This window comes from Podarcis bocagei (genome assembly GCF_964188305.1).
Source record: "Podarcis bocagei genome assembly, chromosome: Z".
In the NCBI taxonomy this organism is placed as follows: domain Eukaryota; kingdom Metazoa; phylum Chordata; class Lepidosauria; order Squamata; family Lacertidae; genus Podarcis; species Podarcis bocagei.
Genome location: NC_138140.1, coordinates 2,306,122 through 2,322,240, shown reverse-complemented (window position 1 = coordinate 2,322,240; position 16,119 = coordinate 2,306,122). Strand labels below are relative to the sequence as shown.

At 49.1% G+C, this 16,119-nt stretch overlaps 1 protein-coding gene and 1 long non-coding RNA gene across 3 annotated transcripts in view; one reads left to right on the top strand and one right to left on the bottom strand.

Moving 5' to 3' along the window:
* Positions 1 to 16,119, bottom strand: part of LOC308579117 — a 522,075-nt gene that overhangs the window by 427,990 nt on the left and 77,966 nt on the right. The gene's annotated exons all lie outside the window — the stretch shown is intronic.
* LOC308579017 (carboxyl-terminal PDZ ligand of neuronal nitric oxide synthase protein-like) overlaps positions 10,502 to 16,119 on the top strand; it is a 49,587-nt gene continuing 43,969 nt past the window's right edge. Inside the window, exon 1 of one of the 2 annotated variants that reach the window (XM_081179755.1) lies at positions 10,502 to 10,833. In XM_081179755.1, coding sequence (XP_081035881.1) covers positions 10,723 to 10,833 — 111 coding nt within the window. In that variant the 5' untranslated portion in view covers positions 10,502 to 10,722. The remainder of the gene's footprint in view (positions 10,834 to 16,119) is intronic. The other variant, XM_081179756.1, reaches the window with a different exon arrangement.

Here is a 16,119-nt window from a genome sequence, read left to right as displayed (position 1 = left end):
AGGTGGTCTATGGCTAGGAAATACGAAATGGTTTTAGACCCATAGCAGTTATAGCTGAGACAGGGAGGGCAATTTAATTGGTGTCCTTAACCAGGCACCAGCTGGATGGCTCAGTGCTCAGGTGTGTCTCAGAGAACACTGCAGCAGACCCCTGGTTTGAGACTCAGGCAGAGAAACCTCAAGAGAAGACCTGCATCTTTGTGGCCACCACAGTTGACAAGTTAGTTGCCACAGAAAAAGGATGAGGGAACAGATGGAAAAAAAAAAAAAAACAAAACACAAAAAAACTGCATAAAACTAAAAGAGGAAGAAGAACTTTCTCCATTTAACTTGCATGAGTTTGTGAACATGGATGAAGTTTTAGAGGTTCACGTGATAATAGAGAAACCCCCCCACCCCCCTGGCTGAAGAAATATAAGACTGATCAATTCAAAATTAAGGAGAATTAATACACAGGCTTTAGAATTTCTTGGAACGCCTGATGGAGGCATACAGAATTTGGACCCCCTTTGACTTTGAACTCCCTGCACATGAGTTAATGGTAAATGCCTCCCTCATAGGACAATGTGCAAAGGACATTAGAACCAAAAATCCAAAAACAGCCTGGGTTCCAGGGCATGTCCAGATTTCAGATCATGGCCATCGCCCAGAAGGTGTTTGAACAAAGAGGAGAGGCTGAGAAGAGGGAGAAAAAGCAGTGGAGGAAAGAAAAGGCAGCAGTGTTAGGCACAGGAATGGCTCACAGGCCAGGGACCCGAGGGGTCCGCCGTAGCCATTCAGAGACCCGCGGCCAAGGGGGAGGAAGATGCCTGTTCAGCAACAGCAAGGCCATAAGAATTACCCCTGTGAAAGGCTACATGGAGCCAATTGGGAAGCCTGGTCAAAACGCATGTATTACTGGCTGGCAGAAAAGCAACTATGGGAAAGTACACAGGCTGAAACAGGCTTTCCCCAGCCCATTAAGAAGTTTACAGGCGCAGTGGAGGCTTGTGAAGGAGACGTGGCTGATGCTGTAGAGAAGCCCTGGGTTGCGTGGCAGGGATTGAAGACGGCATGTCAGGCTGCAGTGGAAGCCAGACCAGAGGGGCCTAGAGGATGCCCAGAAAGAGTACCAAGCCCAGAGGGGGCTGAGGCTGCTTTGGGAAGTTGTTTCTACGGTTCAACGCATCTGTGTGATGCACTGTGTGTTGGAGAAAGGCTGAAAAGGCAGTTGCAAGCTGTTCCTCAGGCAATGGAGCACCCAAAAGTGGGGGGTGCAGGCCAGGGAAGCCATTCCAAGAGTTCTGAGGAGGCCAAAGTCTCCAAGAGTTATTTGTCCTCTGAGGTGAAGTCCAACAGCGAAAGGCATTGCCATGCAATTGGCAGCTGGATGCAAGGCTAACATCTATATTGATTCTAAATATGCCTTCTTAACCCTGCATGCGCATGGCGCCCTATGGAAAGAGCGGGGGTTGAGTGGAGCCCACGGGAAAGCTCTGAAATACGTTCCAGAAGTTGAGACATTACTAGAAACTGTATGGGCCCCCAAAGAGATTGCTGTAATGCACTGCAAAGGCCATGATAGAGGTTGGGACATGGTCACTAGAGGCAACCGGAAAGCAGATAATGCAGCTTGTGAGGCAGCTCTGAAACCTCCACCAGTGGTCACCACCGCCCTCAACCCAGCTACCCTGTTGCCGGTAGGAGAATGTGAGGAGCAGACGCACAATTGCATTGAGGTTATGTACACAAGACTGGACCAGGAGAAGTGGCCAGAGGAAATCGATTGGCAGACAGAGTGGCCAAGGAAGCAGCCCGGGAACCGGCCCCGCCTCAGTTATTGGAACAGTGGTCCCAGAAGGGATCTTAAGCACTGCTGACAAACCAGATACTATGTATCCACCCACATGAGGCCAGATGCCACAACCAAGCAGCTGGAGAAGTATGTCTATATAGCCAACCTTTATCAACTGGCGGCCCAGATTTCCAGGAAATGCCTGCTATGCCAAAAGAATAATCCCAGAACTCACTCCAGACGATGTGGAACCACGTTACACCCTTGATGAACAGCAGTGGACCAGCCAAGAAGGAGCAACGCTCCAGGAAGGACCAGACAGCCGTGTTTTTGTGCCCCAACATCTGGCCAGCACAATTGTAAAGAATTACCACGAGTCCACCCATTTGGGAGGCCCAGCTGCTAAAGCACACCTTGGGAGAATATTCTATCTCAACTAACTGCTGCTATAACTAACTGCTGCTATATCCCAAAATGTGCCCTGTGCACCAACCAAGAGACTGAGACTATCACCCTTTGAACTTCTATATGGCAGGCCAACCCCTACACTAGGTGTTTACAAGTGGCTGAAGTGGTAACCCATTCTGCCAATAAGTCACCCCAACAGATGCCACGAGTGGACTACCACTCCTCCCACTGCCACTTAACCGTTCCGCCATTCACAACCGAGCATTGGTCAATGCAGCTACATGTACGCATATCCTGGCTCTCTATGATGTGGTATCTATAGGTCCATCAAAATGAAAATGCAGAACCATAATCGGTCGGCATTTTCATGATGGAAAGGGGGGAATGAAGGAGTGAGGACCAGGGGTCCACCTGGGTCCACTTTGGAGAGCCAGGCTGGAGATAAGCTGAAAGCCATCTTAGAGAGCAAACTAAAAGCTAAAAAAGACATTTCTCTCTCTCTCCCCTGCTTGCCCCTGCTTGCAAAAACAATACACAGCGAGTTTGCAAGAGGATGCGGTCAGGGGATTTTGGAGCTGTTCTGAGAAACTGTTCGTTTGCCCAGGATGTCTAGCCCACCACAAGGTTCTAAGCCGAGCAACCTGTTAAAACCACAAGGACATTTCTTGGAAGCGGGGGGGTTCAGGGGCACTTCCTGGAACTAATAAAGAGGTTAAGTAGATTATAAGCCAGTAGCGCCACCTAGTGGAATAGGCAACTTGTAACCGAAAGGACACACCAAATTTATTAATTGGTTGGGCTTCAATGAATATGCATAAAGGGGAATGTTTGAGGGCTGGGTCAAGGGTTGAACCATTGTTTTGCCTAAGGGGATAAAAACTGTTTGCCCCTGGTGTTCGGGGGCATTTTCTCTCATTTTGGCAGCTGAATGCACCCCTTTGCTTTACTTGTCTGACAAATAAACCAAAGTCAATAAAACTTTTGTAATTAAAATATTGCTGCCTGGATTTTTCCATTCTGGTCTGTATTCTGAAGTCTCTAACACTGTGCCAAAGAGCCCCTGGGAAGCTGTCCTGGCTGCCACAGGAGACCGTGGCGGAGGACAGCCTGCAATGGCGGTGGGCAAAGGGGGGAAGGGAGAGCAAGCAAGTGGGTGGGTGGGCAAGGGAAGGATTGGGCGATGGAGGCAGTCACAGGTGGGCAGGCGATGGGGGCGGCGGGATGCTGCTGTCATGTGACAAAGGTATTTGAGAGCAGAAGCAGTAAAGGAGTCTAGAAATGTTGTGAAATGCTGAAAAGCTGCAGAATTACTTAGCATGCTGAATCACTGTGACTCATCTTGAGGATGACTCATTCTCTGTGTAAGTATTAGATACAGGTAGGTAGCCGTGTTGGTCTGCCGTAGTCGAAACAAAATTTTAAAAATCATTCCAGTAGCACCTTAGAGACCAAATAAGTTTGTTATTGGTATGAGCTATCGTGTGCATGCACACTTCTTCAGATGGCGGGCCATAAGTGGCACTTCTGTGCAAAGCATGATTTAGTGCTTCTGTGCATGCGCAAACGCTGAAAGCTGGAAGTAACCCGTTCAGGTACTTCCAGGTTCAGCGCGGTGCGCAACCCGAAAATACGCAACCTGAAGCGTCTGTAACCTGAGGTATGACTGTATGTCACTGGAGTGCACTGGAGAAGAAGGGAAATGCCTTTTCCAGAGCTGCGCATACTGGAGAATGCTTGGAGTTTGGGGGCTGCAGGGGCACCCCAGGGCGTTTTTCAACACCCCCACCCCTTCCAGTCAGTAGTAGTCAGTGGAGGCAGGAGAATGACGGCTTCCTGGTGGGCAGGCTTTGCTTGACTGGAAGAGGGCCTCATTCAGCCCAGTTGTTCACCAGCTGAATTGGACAGGCCTGGCAGAGAACAGCAAACCTGACCCTGGAATGTCCTATGGGGAGGGCAAAACAGCAGAAGTTGTCTCCCCACAGATGCTGGAGTGGTGTCTGCATTTGCCTCTCACAGCAAATGCAAGAAAATATCCTGGCTTCACCAAGAATAACAGATTTATGCCAAAAAATTAATCCTCAAACTGTGCAGATTATAGATATTTAATGAATTTATAGGTCACTTTTCAGGCAAGAGGGATGGGGGAATGCCCCCCCAAGACAGGTCACAACTCTATACAAATGCATAAACACCAAATTATATTATGAAGGCCACTTTAAAGCATTTAAAACTTCAATTTCCTTCAAAGCATAGGTCTTCAACCAGTGGGCAGGTAGCCACAGGTGGTCTGCGGCAAAGCTGTTGGTGGCATCTATGGTGGGTGGGAGCCAGAACAAATTACTGGGTCCTGGTGGTCCAGAAGGGGCCCCAACTATCATACATATATTTTATGTAATTCTTAACAAAATCTATTCTACATGTTCAGTGCGCACACAACTCTGAATAATGGCTTGCGAACTTGTGTCGTGAACCAAGCAGTTCCGAAAATTTCCAACTCTTTATGAACATTTGCTTCTGCATTTTGATAGTTTGGCAGTGCAGTCTCATCGCAATTTGCACAGTTGCGTTTTTAGGTTTTCATAAGTGAAACCTCATGCAAATACAGCAAAGTTGTTGTGAGAGATACATTGCGTTATGTTTTGTTAAAGTTTAACATTTAAAGTGTACGGCAAAGATTACGTGATTGCTTATATTATTGATATTAGTCATTAGGATCTTAATATTCTCAATGGGTATGAATACTATCAATTGATTATTAACATACAGATGAGATTACACATCTATTTCATGTCCCATGTAAATATTTTAAGCTGGTCTGGAGTCCCTTTGCTTCTGCTCTGAAACTGACCCAAGATGACAGAGCCAACACATTATCTCCCCTTCACTGATTTTGCTCTGCAATTAAAGGATTAAATTGAGGCCAAGGTTCTGAGTGGTGAAAATCGCAGCATTCCTTAAACTGTAAGTAGGAATTCTAGAGCCAGACTAGCCAGCGATTAAAAGAAATCACTTTGGTCAGAAGAAAATCCACCTGCGGTGAACATGGGCTCTCGGTGTAATTACCGTACACGTCTTGCTCTCAACTTCCAAAACTGTTTCCCACAAAGTCACTGTTTACGTTAGCTGCAGAAACCTCAGGCACAACCTACTTGCGCCACGCAGATTCCCCCCACCCCCACCTCATAGAGGCTGCTTGCACAGCACAGGGTGAAGGAAGAATGTGTAATTGCGGGTGACATTTATTTGTTTCCAAGGCCTCTTGCAAACAGACGTTGGAACTGGCCAGCCGTGAAGGAGGCAGCAGGGAACCATTTCAGTGGCAAACGGTTTATCACCAGCTAAAAAGCCTCACCACCACAGTATGTGATGCAGGCGGATGACTGGGGTTGGGGGTTGCTGGGTAATGTGCCTGAGGTGTGCCCCCCACCCACGACAGTGAAGGGCAGGTGGACAAATGTCTGGTGTTAACATAAGCACCTTTAATCCGGCCTGGAAACAAATCAGCAACGAGTGTATAACGATCTCTGGCAGGCAAGCAGCCTGATAAGAAGCAAGGAGTCTCCGTCAGTTTTATGCAAGTTTATTTACAAGAAAAAACACATCCAGAGCATGGCTTCCCACCTGCTCCCATTGACAGTAGTTGATCTGTCTGACTCACCGTCCCTCCGCCAACAGGAAGAACACCGAAATCCCGCCTTTCTTCTCCTTCCCTTCCGTTGTTCTCTGAGCTTCACCAGTCTCCTAGTATGGGGACTAACAGCTGGCCTGCCTCCTCCCCACTCCCAGAAGACATAGCCTAAGACTCTGGCTTATCTGCTGGTTGCCTTGCAACGCTCTGGCCGCTTTCTAACTCTTCCTCTCCTTGGGAGCTAACAGCGTCTTCCCTGGGAAGGAGGGGAGCTGAGCTGCCCTTTCTAGACTCTGACAGCCAGCTCTCATCTGCAGAGTCGGCCCTTTGCTCACTTAGTTCAGTTTCTGAAGCAGACTCTTCTGCTGCACTCTGGGGGGCCAAGTTCCTGACACAGTGCTGCTGCTTGTTTGTTTTTAAGCAGGGGTCAAAGAAGTGCTACATAGAACCCCAGCCAGTAACCTGGCTTAATTTTGAACCCAAATAAAGTTACCTCCCTTGTATAATTGTCTCTAGATTGTAAGCCTACACAGGCAAAAGCCTGTCTTTACTTGGCTGTAGCAGGAGGACAGGTCAGACACCACTGCCCAATCCATTGGCCCAGCTGGAGCACACAGTTACTTAGAATAATAGAGAGTTGGAAGGGACAACAAGGGTCATGTAGTCCAACCCCCTGCAAGGCAGGAATCTCAGCAAAAGCATCCCTAACAGGTAGCCATCCAACCTCTGCTTGAAAACCTCCAAGGAAGGAGAGCCCATCACCTTCCAAGGAGCCTGTTCCACAGTCAAACAGCTCTTATTTAAGCCAACTTCCTCTTCCACATTGGCCATTCCACCTGGCCATTAGACAGCAATATAATTTTATCACTTGTTCTCTTGTTGTCCATCTCTTTCCCCCCACAAAAAAACCCTTTTCCTTTGTGGTTCATGCCTAGAAAACTTTGTGCTAGGGGTGGGGAACATCTGGTGCCCTGCTAGGTGCTGTTATTTAACCCCCATCAGGGTCATCCAGCATGGCCAGTGGCCAATGGTCAGGGATGCTGGAGGGGGGTGGTGCCCCACCTTCCTGAGTGCCACAGGTTAGCTTTTAGGTGCTTAACAACAAAATGAGCCACAGCAATCATTTCATGGCACTTTACAGAATAGAAGAAGAGTTTGGATTTGATATCCCGCTTTATCACTACCCTAAGGAATCTCAAAGCGGCTAACATTCTCCTTTCCCTTCCTCCCCCCCAACAAACACTCTGTGAGGTGAGTGGGGCTGAGAGACTTCACAGAAGTGTGACTGGCCCAAGGTCACCCAGCAGCTGCATGTGGAGGAGCGGGGAAGCGAACCCCATTCACCAGATTATGAGTCCACCGCTCTTAACCACTACACCACACTGGCTCTCCTAATAACCTAGAACATCGCAACAGCTTTGCTGGATCAGGCCAGTGGCCCTTCTAGCCCAGCATCTTGTTCTCACGGGGACCACACAGATGTCTGTGGGAAACTGGCAAGCTTCTTCCAGCAACTGGTATTATGATCATTTGTTTTTTAATTGCATTTGTACCCCACCCTTCTTCGAGGAGCGATGGAGGCAGAGCAGAGCCATCGCAGCTAGTAGCCATTGAAAGCCTCCTCCTCTGTGAATTGGTTTAATTCTCTTTTGAAGCTGCTCTAATCCTCTTTTAAAGCAAGTTTGACAGTTTAGCTATGCACTGCATGAAGAAGTATTTTCTTTTATCGGCCCAGAAAGAAATGAAACTGCATCTCCCTTGCTGAAGGAACCTACCATTTAGACCACATATTGAAAGCACCATGATACAGTGGTACCTCAGGTTAAGAACTTAATTCATTCCGGAGGTCCGTTCTTAACCTGAAACTGTTCTTAACCTGAGGTACCACTTTAGCTAATGGGGCCTCCTGCTGCTGCCGGTACGCAATTTCTGGTCTCATCCTGAAGCAAAGTTCTTAACCTAACTATTTCTGGATTAGTGGAGTCTGTAACCTGAAGCATCTGTAACCTGAAGCGCCTGTAACCCGAGGTACCACTGTAGTCCTTTAAACAGTCATGGCTTCCCCTAAAAGAATTCTGGGTGCTTAGTTTGTTAAGGGTGCTGAGAGGTGTGAGGAGATTCTGCCCCAGTCCCCTCAAAGAATTACAATTCTCGGAGTTCCCTAGGAACAGGAATTGATTGTTACACAAGTCTGAGAACTGTAGCTCCCTGAGGGAGGTTTCCTAACAACTCTCACCACCCTTAATAACTACAGCTCCCAGAACTCTTTGGGAGAAGCAGTGGCGTAGCATGGGTTGTCAGAACCCGGGGCAAGGCAAGTAATTTGCGCCCCCTAACCCGTGGATTTGCGCCCCCTAACCCTAACCCCCAGATGTTGTGCCCGGTGCAGCCGGCCCCCCCTGCACCCCCCACGCTACGCCACTGGGGAGAAGCAATAACTATTTAAAGTGGTATCACTGTGCTTTAAATATGTGGTGTGGGTGTGGCGTAAGTGCCTACAATTGCAGAAACAGGGAAGAAAGAACAAACCAAGGAAGGGCAAAGAGATTAGTGCTACCCCCTCCCCTCGCACCCTGATTACAGTTCACCAAAGGGGGAATGACTTATAAACGTTTCCGAGCACAATTCAAAGTGTTGGTGCTGACCTTTAAAGCCCTAAACGGCCTCAGTCCAGTATACCTGAAGGAGCGTCTCCACCTCCATCATTCTGCTTGGATACTGAGGTCCAGCGCCGAGGGCCTTCTGGCGGTTCCCTCCCTGCGAGAAGCCAAGTTACAGGGAACCAGACAGAGGGCCTTCTTGGTAGTAGCACCCGCCCTGTGGAACGCCCTCCCACCAGATGTCAAAGAGAAAAACAATTACCAGATTTTTAGATGACCTGAAGGCAGCCCTCCTTAGGGAAGCTTTTAATGTTTGATGCATTAGTGTGTTTTAATAATTGTGTTGGAAGCTGCCCAGAGTGGCTGGGGAAACCCAGCCAGATGGACAGGGTATAAATAATAAATTTTTATTTTTATTGTTTAGATCAGGTCATCTAGTCCTGCATCCTGTGGCGAACCAGATGCATAGAGGAAAACCACGGCTGGGGCCTGGAGGCAACCATGCTATCATCCTTCCTAAACTGGCATTCAAGGGCACTGTGGCTCTGATCCTGGAGGATCAGGTACAGACCTCCACAGCTTTCACCAACTATTAGTCTGTAATCCCTCTCAGGGCAGAGACCAGTTCTCTTGAAGTCAGGAAAGCACGAATGGGGAATAGGTGGCCTCCCATGTCCATCAGCCCCGGTCAGCACCACCAACAGTCAGGGATGATGGCAGTTGCAGTTCCATGCACCACCCGGGGTGGAAGGGGAAGGCTGCCGTGCGCACAGGGTCTTGTTCCAGGTTGGAGGAAACTTGCAAGGTCAGTGTGGTGCGGCAGTCAAGTGTCAAACTAGGACCTGGGAGACAAGGGTTCGAATCCCCCACTCGGCCATGAAGATCTTTGGCAGTGACCCTGGGGGCCAGTCGCTGCCTCTCAGTGTAATCTACCTGCCAGGGTTGTTGTGGGGATGGATGGGGGCGTGCACGTGCGGGGGAAACCATGTACACCATTTTGTGCTCCCTGTAGGAAAAATGCAATAAATAAATAAATAAATCTAAGATAAGCAACGCATAAACATCTTCATATTCCCCCCCCCCCCATACGAACCTGCCCATGTTTTGAGATCTTGCGGGGAGGTCTTTCTCTCAGGCCTGCCACTCTTATCGGCATGCTTGGTGGGAACGTGAGACAGGGCCTTTTTGGTGGTGGCAGCTCCCATGCAGCTTTGGAACTACCTGTCTAGAGAAGCCAGACTGTCTCCCTCCTTGCTTTCCTTACACCAGTAGGCGAAGGCCTTCTTGTTCCAGCAGGCTTTTGGGAACTGGCTGTTGTTACTGAAAGGGCTGGCGCTGTTTTTATTTTAATTGTCTGTATGAATTTTATAAATTTTATATACGTAGATAGTTTTAATTCTATTAATGTTCAATGGTTGTTTAATGATACTTTCCCTATGTGTTTAGTGGTTCTTATTTTTATCTGTAAGCTGTCTTGTGTCCAGATAGGGGGAAAGGCGGGATATAAATAAAGATAAAATAATAATAACAATTGGCCATTTAACAGCACAAGCAGCACTGTTAATAACTAACTGCTATGCCACAGGCACTGTTCTTAAATCTCCACAATGTCTGAGTTATAGCAGTTACTGTAGTAATAATAAAGTGGACTTGGAGGGTGGGAGTTTAATAATAATAATAATTTTATTAAACCGATTAGTCTCCAAGCGACTTACAGCAAATATCTACCTACCCACCAGGACATACGCAACACAGTACCACAATACAAGGAAGGGGAAAGGGTTGTGTGTCATGCATGAATATCTATAACCATAAAAATATATATAAACCATAAAAATAATAACAAACAACATTAACTAACACCCCTCCTTCTTTGCCCAATGGAGAAGCAAAGCAACCCCCCCCCCAAACACCCCAACACACAAAATTAACCAAGCAGGATCGGGCATGTCTCTGAGCTGCCTGCCTCCGCCCTCGCCGCCTGCAGGAGGTCCCCTTTTCAGCCCCGGGAGGTCCCGTGGCGCGCCCGCCTCCTTCCTCCCTTTCTCCCCCGTCGCCTCCATTCCCGGTGCCCGCAGCCGCTGCCTCGCTTCAGCTCCGCCCCAACGTACCGCATCACTCGGGAAGAGGGAGACGCCGGGAGGAGCTTCCTCCATCTCCTCCTCCTCCTCCTCGGCGCCCTCGTCCTGGGCGAGCCGAGCGCTGCGCTCCCGGCTCCTGCCTCCTGCTCTTTGCTGCGGCGGCGGCGGCTGCTGGCGCGCGCGCGCGGCAGGGACTCGCCGTCGGGGCGGCCGGGCGATGCTCTTTGCAAGATGCCGGTCAAGCTCAAGAACCGCTACAACCTGGTGGACGATGCCGGAGACTCGCGGGTGCCGCTGCACAACGAGGAAGCCTTCCAGCACGGGATCCACTTCCAGGCCAAGGTGAGCCGGCGGTTTGTGGCAGGCGCCTTTGCGCGCCTTTACGCACGGGATCCCGCGCTGCCACCGCTGCTTCCTCCGGGCCGGAGGTCCTGTCTCACCGCCCCACCCCGTCTGGCGACATCCCGGCCGGGTTCTCTCCAGTACCCGCAGCCGTGGGGCGCGGATTGTTACCTCCAGAGAAAGAGGTCTGCCCGTGCATGTGCAGAGTGCTTCTCAAGACACGCTTTGATTCCTCGGCAAGCAGCTCTCCTCCTCCTCCTCCTCCTCCTCCCTGCGGCGTGTTTAACTAGGAAGCTCCCGCGATTTCCCCGGTCAAAGCCGTAACTCGGAGCGCTGAGGAAAAGGGGTTCCCAGAACATGTGCAGAGCTTTTGGCTCGCGTTGGGCAGCGAACCGCTTGCATGTTTACAGACGCCTACCGCCTTTGCTCCCAGTAGCAAGAGTGCTTCAGGTTGCAGCCTTTGATCCAACACCTAAGAAGGCAGGAATCTCACAGGTGCAGCTTTCCCCCATCATTCCTGCATCCAGGGAGTGGGGATAATTCCTTATTTAAGATTTCTGCCTGTCGTAGAAGTTCTTACATGTACAGAAGTCCTGTAAGAAGAGAGAGGCGATAACTCTTCCCTTCACCTTTTATTTGCCAGGGGAGAATGCAGCAATTTCATGTGCCTTTGAGGTGGGGAGGGCACCTGAGCCCCCTAGGCACACTGTCCATACCTGGGCATCCAAGTCCACTGAGCCTCTGACCATGTTTCAGCCCCCAAGGCTGCCTGCAGGCCTTGTGCACTGGCCGGCATGTGTCAGACAAGTGCTGGCGCTCAAACCTACCTGGAAATGTGCGCCCCCTCCCCAAGCTCAGACTCCCTACTCCTAGCACTTAGGGAAGGGGGCTAAGTTCCCACCTAAGTGGCCATAGTCATAGCCCCCAAAATGGAGCCTCCATGTGCAGGGGCAGTGTGCCCTCTGGAAACATGGCTTGCAGGTTAACAACCTGCCTGGGGTCATCCAGCTGGCCGCTTTCGCGGACAGCGTGCTGGACCAGAAGGACCTTTGGTCTGATCCGGCAGATCTCTCCGTTGCCTTGTAGCTAAATAGAACCTCTGTGTGTAGCTGCAGTCTGCTTCTGAATGCCGGTTACTGGGAGCAGCAGCTGCAAAGAGCAGGAGAGAGAGTACGCCCTTTATTCTCTGCTTGTGGAAATCCCTCAAAACGTGCAATTGCCCGTTGCTTAAATTGTGGTGCTGATCGAGATGGATGCTTGGCCCCATTGCAGGAAGGTTGCGCCGCTGTACATGGTCTGAGCTCCTGTTCCTAAGCCAGAGCGGAGAGCAGCAGTCCCAGGGGAAGGGGTGTGAGTGATTCCTCGCTTGTTGCATTCCTTGGGGGGGGGGAGCGGCTCCTTAGCACACAGGTAGCAAGAAGGTAGATTAGGATCTCCTGGGAGATATTTGGGTAACTTGGCAGTAGTAGGTGTTCTTATTACTAACTTCTGAATGCTTACCAGTTGCTGGAGGCCACAGGAAGGCAAGTGATGCTTTTGGGCACAGATCCTGCTTGCCAGTGGGGCGTCTGGGTGGCCACTGAGAGAAGAGTGGCCGGATCCGGCAGGCTTGTCTTATGTTCTTATATACTATTTTAAAAGAGTTTCTTGGCGGCTCTCTTTTATACGTTCTTAGCTCTCTTTCTCTCTCTTTTGTATTTTGTCTGCATTGTTTTAATTTGTGTAAGCCACCTTGAGTCCCAGCCTGGGGGGAAAGCGGGATATAAGTAAATATAATTGCAATAATAGATTGACAGGGCTACCTGCCTCCCAGCTGCCTGACAATAGCATGGGGGTGTGCCTTATACAGAATCGGGCCAACCACTGCCTTTCTGGCTCAGCGTTGTCCACACTGACAGGCAACAGTAGTGGCTTTTACAGTTTTGTCGATGAGAGACATTCCCACCCTAACCTGGAGAGATAGGGGATTTAGCGTGGGACCTTCTGCACGCAAGACAGGTGCTCTACTACTGAGCCACTGTTAACCATGTGCTAAGGTAGGTTGTGCTGTGGGTTAAACCACAGAGCCTAGGACTTGCCGATCAGAAGGTCGGCGGTTCGAATCCCCACGACGGGGTGAGCTCCCGTTGCTCGGTCCCTGCTCCTGCCAACCTAGCAATGCGAAAGCACGTCAAGTGCAAGTAGATCAATAGGTACCACTCCGGCGGGAAGGCAAACGGTATTTCCATGCACTGCTCTGGTTTGCCAGAAGCAGTTTAGTCATGCTGGCCACGTGACCCGGAAGCTGGACGCCGGCTCCCTCGGCCAGTAAAGTGACATGAGCGCCGCAACACCAGAGTTGGCCACGACTGGACCGAATGGTCAGGGATCTCTTTACCTTTAAGGCAGGTTGCCAGAAAAGACTGCTTGGGCTGGTGGGGCATCAGGAGCGGGGGTTCATAGGTATAGACTTGACAGTGGTTTCTGGTGTGGTCCCAGGTCCCAGGCTATGCTCAGAGTTACTGTGCAATGACAGTTACAATTGGTAGTCCAGAATTCTCATAGTGACCAGCCATATGCGCCTGTGGGAAACCCACAAGCAAGATTAGAGGCAAGAACAGCCCTTTCCCCTCCTGTGGGTCCCAGAAGCTGGGATCCAGAAGCATTGCTGCAGTGCCGAGATGGCTAGCCCTCTCCTTCTCCATGAATCCGCGTAAGAGCATCAGCAAGTACAGCTGACCTGCAGGTCTTTCCAGCCAAATTTAAAAGGACTCTGGCTTTTATTCTTGTAGTGTTTGGAACTGGCTGTTCCCATACCCTGCAGTCAAAATGTGTTTATCCCAAAAGATCTGCGATGTCAGAGGGAAAAACAAAGTCAAGAGAGTTGGGCCAACCAATTTCTTTTTAATTACGTCCTAATCGGATGGAGCCAAGGAGGTTTATTCAGGGAGCGAAGGGGCGCAAATTCAAGAGGTCATAACGGTTGTATGATCTTGTTCCATATGAACTGGCTTATCCTGCTCAGTATGGTTTCATATTCAAAATTAATCTTCTCTGGTTTTCAGAGTTTAAATCTGTTGGGCATTTTCCCTGCAGGAATCCTTAGGGACCTGCTCTGGGGTGGTGGTGGTGGGGAAAACTTCCTCACGCCTGGATCCAGTCTTCAGAAGTTGCCTTAATACTCAGTCAAGACCCGTGGTCCACCCAGCCCAGTATTCCAGCTCTGGCAAGCAACAGTTCTCCCTAGCCTCCCTCAGCTATACTTGGAGATTCCAAGGAACGAGTCTGGGAACTTTTGCTTGCAAATCTGGTGCTTGTGCCATCGAGGCCTCAGCCCCATCTTCTTGTCTGAATTGAGACTGGTGTGATGGTTGTGTGCTGCCACATGTGTCCTGTGAATAACTCTGTGGGTCTTGAAATCTGGGGGAAGAATATGCAGGCTGTGTTGCTGACACAGAATTCTTCATCAAGCAGAGCAGAAGGGAAACTGGTTGTTTTTAAGCCTAGAGAATGAAGGTTTCCATGGCAAAATTTAAGAAGTGTAATGTGAATATTTGCATTTGAAGTGGCATTTAAGTGATTCCAGCATTTAGGTCCCAGCTTTATAGAGGACTGAAAACAAAGTCTAATATTCCTTGGAGCCCCTAACCATGTTCTTGCCTGCCTGGGCAGCCCGTTGCTGATACCAGCTTGGTATCAAAATCCCATTTGCGTCTGAAAATAATGCAAGCTTCCAAGCTATACAGAACCCTTCACAAGGCAGAATAGCAGTGGTAGCTTTGCCAGCTGTTTATTGTTACAACTGTGCTCGGCAGATGGGCAAGCAAACCTCAGTTCTGCCCTGCAAAGAGTTCTGTGTCAAAGGGACACGTGGAATTTGATTTGACCGTTTGACCTGTATTTAGCCTGTCTCCCAGTGTAGGTGGTGCAGAGAGAAACAAAATCAGGATGTGCTTACCTTGTGCAAAAGTAATTTGTAAATGCTTGCCAGTTGTGGCAGAGGTGAGCTCCAAGAGGGTCTTACGATCTTGACCTCTCTTATGGGACCATCCTTCCATTAAAGGCGCTCTGGGTGGCAGCAGGATAGTGGGAGGAGCTGTGTGGAGACTGACCTTCGGAGACAATAATGGGTGTTTTGGAGGGCGGGAGTGGGGGCTGGGGGAGAGAGATGCTTTAGATGCCGGACACTGTCATCGGCCCCCTCCCCCTTCTCAAGCTGTGCCACCGCTTCCCCCCTTTTTAAAATAGCCAGCTCCCCGCCCTGACTGGGAATCTTCCCTTGCCAAACCCTCTCTGTCTTTGTTCCCAAAACCACAATAAATCCTAAGATTGCAGTCCTAAAACCCAGTTGCTAGATAGTTTTAAGCCCTGTGGGATTGAGCCAAGCTGGTTTCTGAGCAAAACCATGCCGAATATGTAACGCAGAGAGTGGTGTTTTCTGAAGGAGTTTGAGCCCAGAAGCACATTAGCGCTTTTAGAAAATATCTGAAAAAATGGGAAAGGTGCAAAGGAACGTCTTGTTGATTTCAGAGGGTGGACGGGCTTTTAAAATGGTAATCGTAATAATATTATTATTAATAATAATAATGTGTGGTTTATCAGTCTGTTATTAACAATGCTGCTCATGCTTTTAAAGGAATGCAGATGTTTATCTTCGGATTTCCTTATATCTTGCAAGCTTCCTCAAGCCTGGAATTAACTATTAGAGTGCCTTGGTATTTAATAAAGATTCCCCGAACAGAACTTGTGTTGAAGCACAGGAACAGGGTAAAGAAAGCCAAGGTCATCAGTTCTTCATAGGAGAGGGAGATTAAAGTCTTGGGAAAACATTGGTCCCTCTCATTGCTTGAGTAGTGATATTCTGATGGACAATCGTGAGAATGATCAGCACCTGAGAGGGGGGGGGGAACAGTGATTTCTGTACATCAATTTCCCCCTTATGATTCAGGGTTATTGGCTTTTGTTGTTATTACAGTGGTACCTCAGGTTAAGTACTTAATTCGTTCCGGAGGTCCGTTCTTAACCTGAAACTGTTCTTAACCTGAAGCACCACTTTAGCTAATGGGGCCTCTTGCTGCCGCTGCGCCGCTGGAGCCCGATTTCTGTTCTCATCCTGAAGCAAAGTTCTTAACCTGAAGCACTATTTCTGGGTTAGCAGAGTCTGTAACCTGAAGCATATGTAACCTGGAGCGTATGTAACCTGAGGTACCACTGTATTATGTTATGTATTTTGTGTTTTTATTTTGTAATTTATGCTGCGAACGTCCCTGTGATCTTCAGATGAAGGGTGGTATGAAAATTTAATAA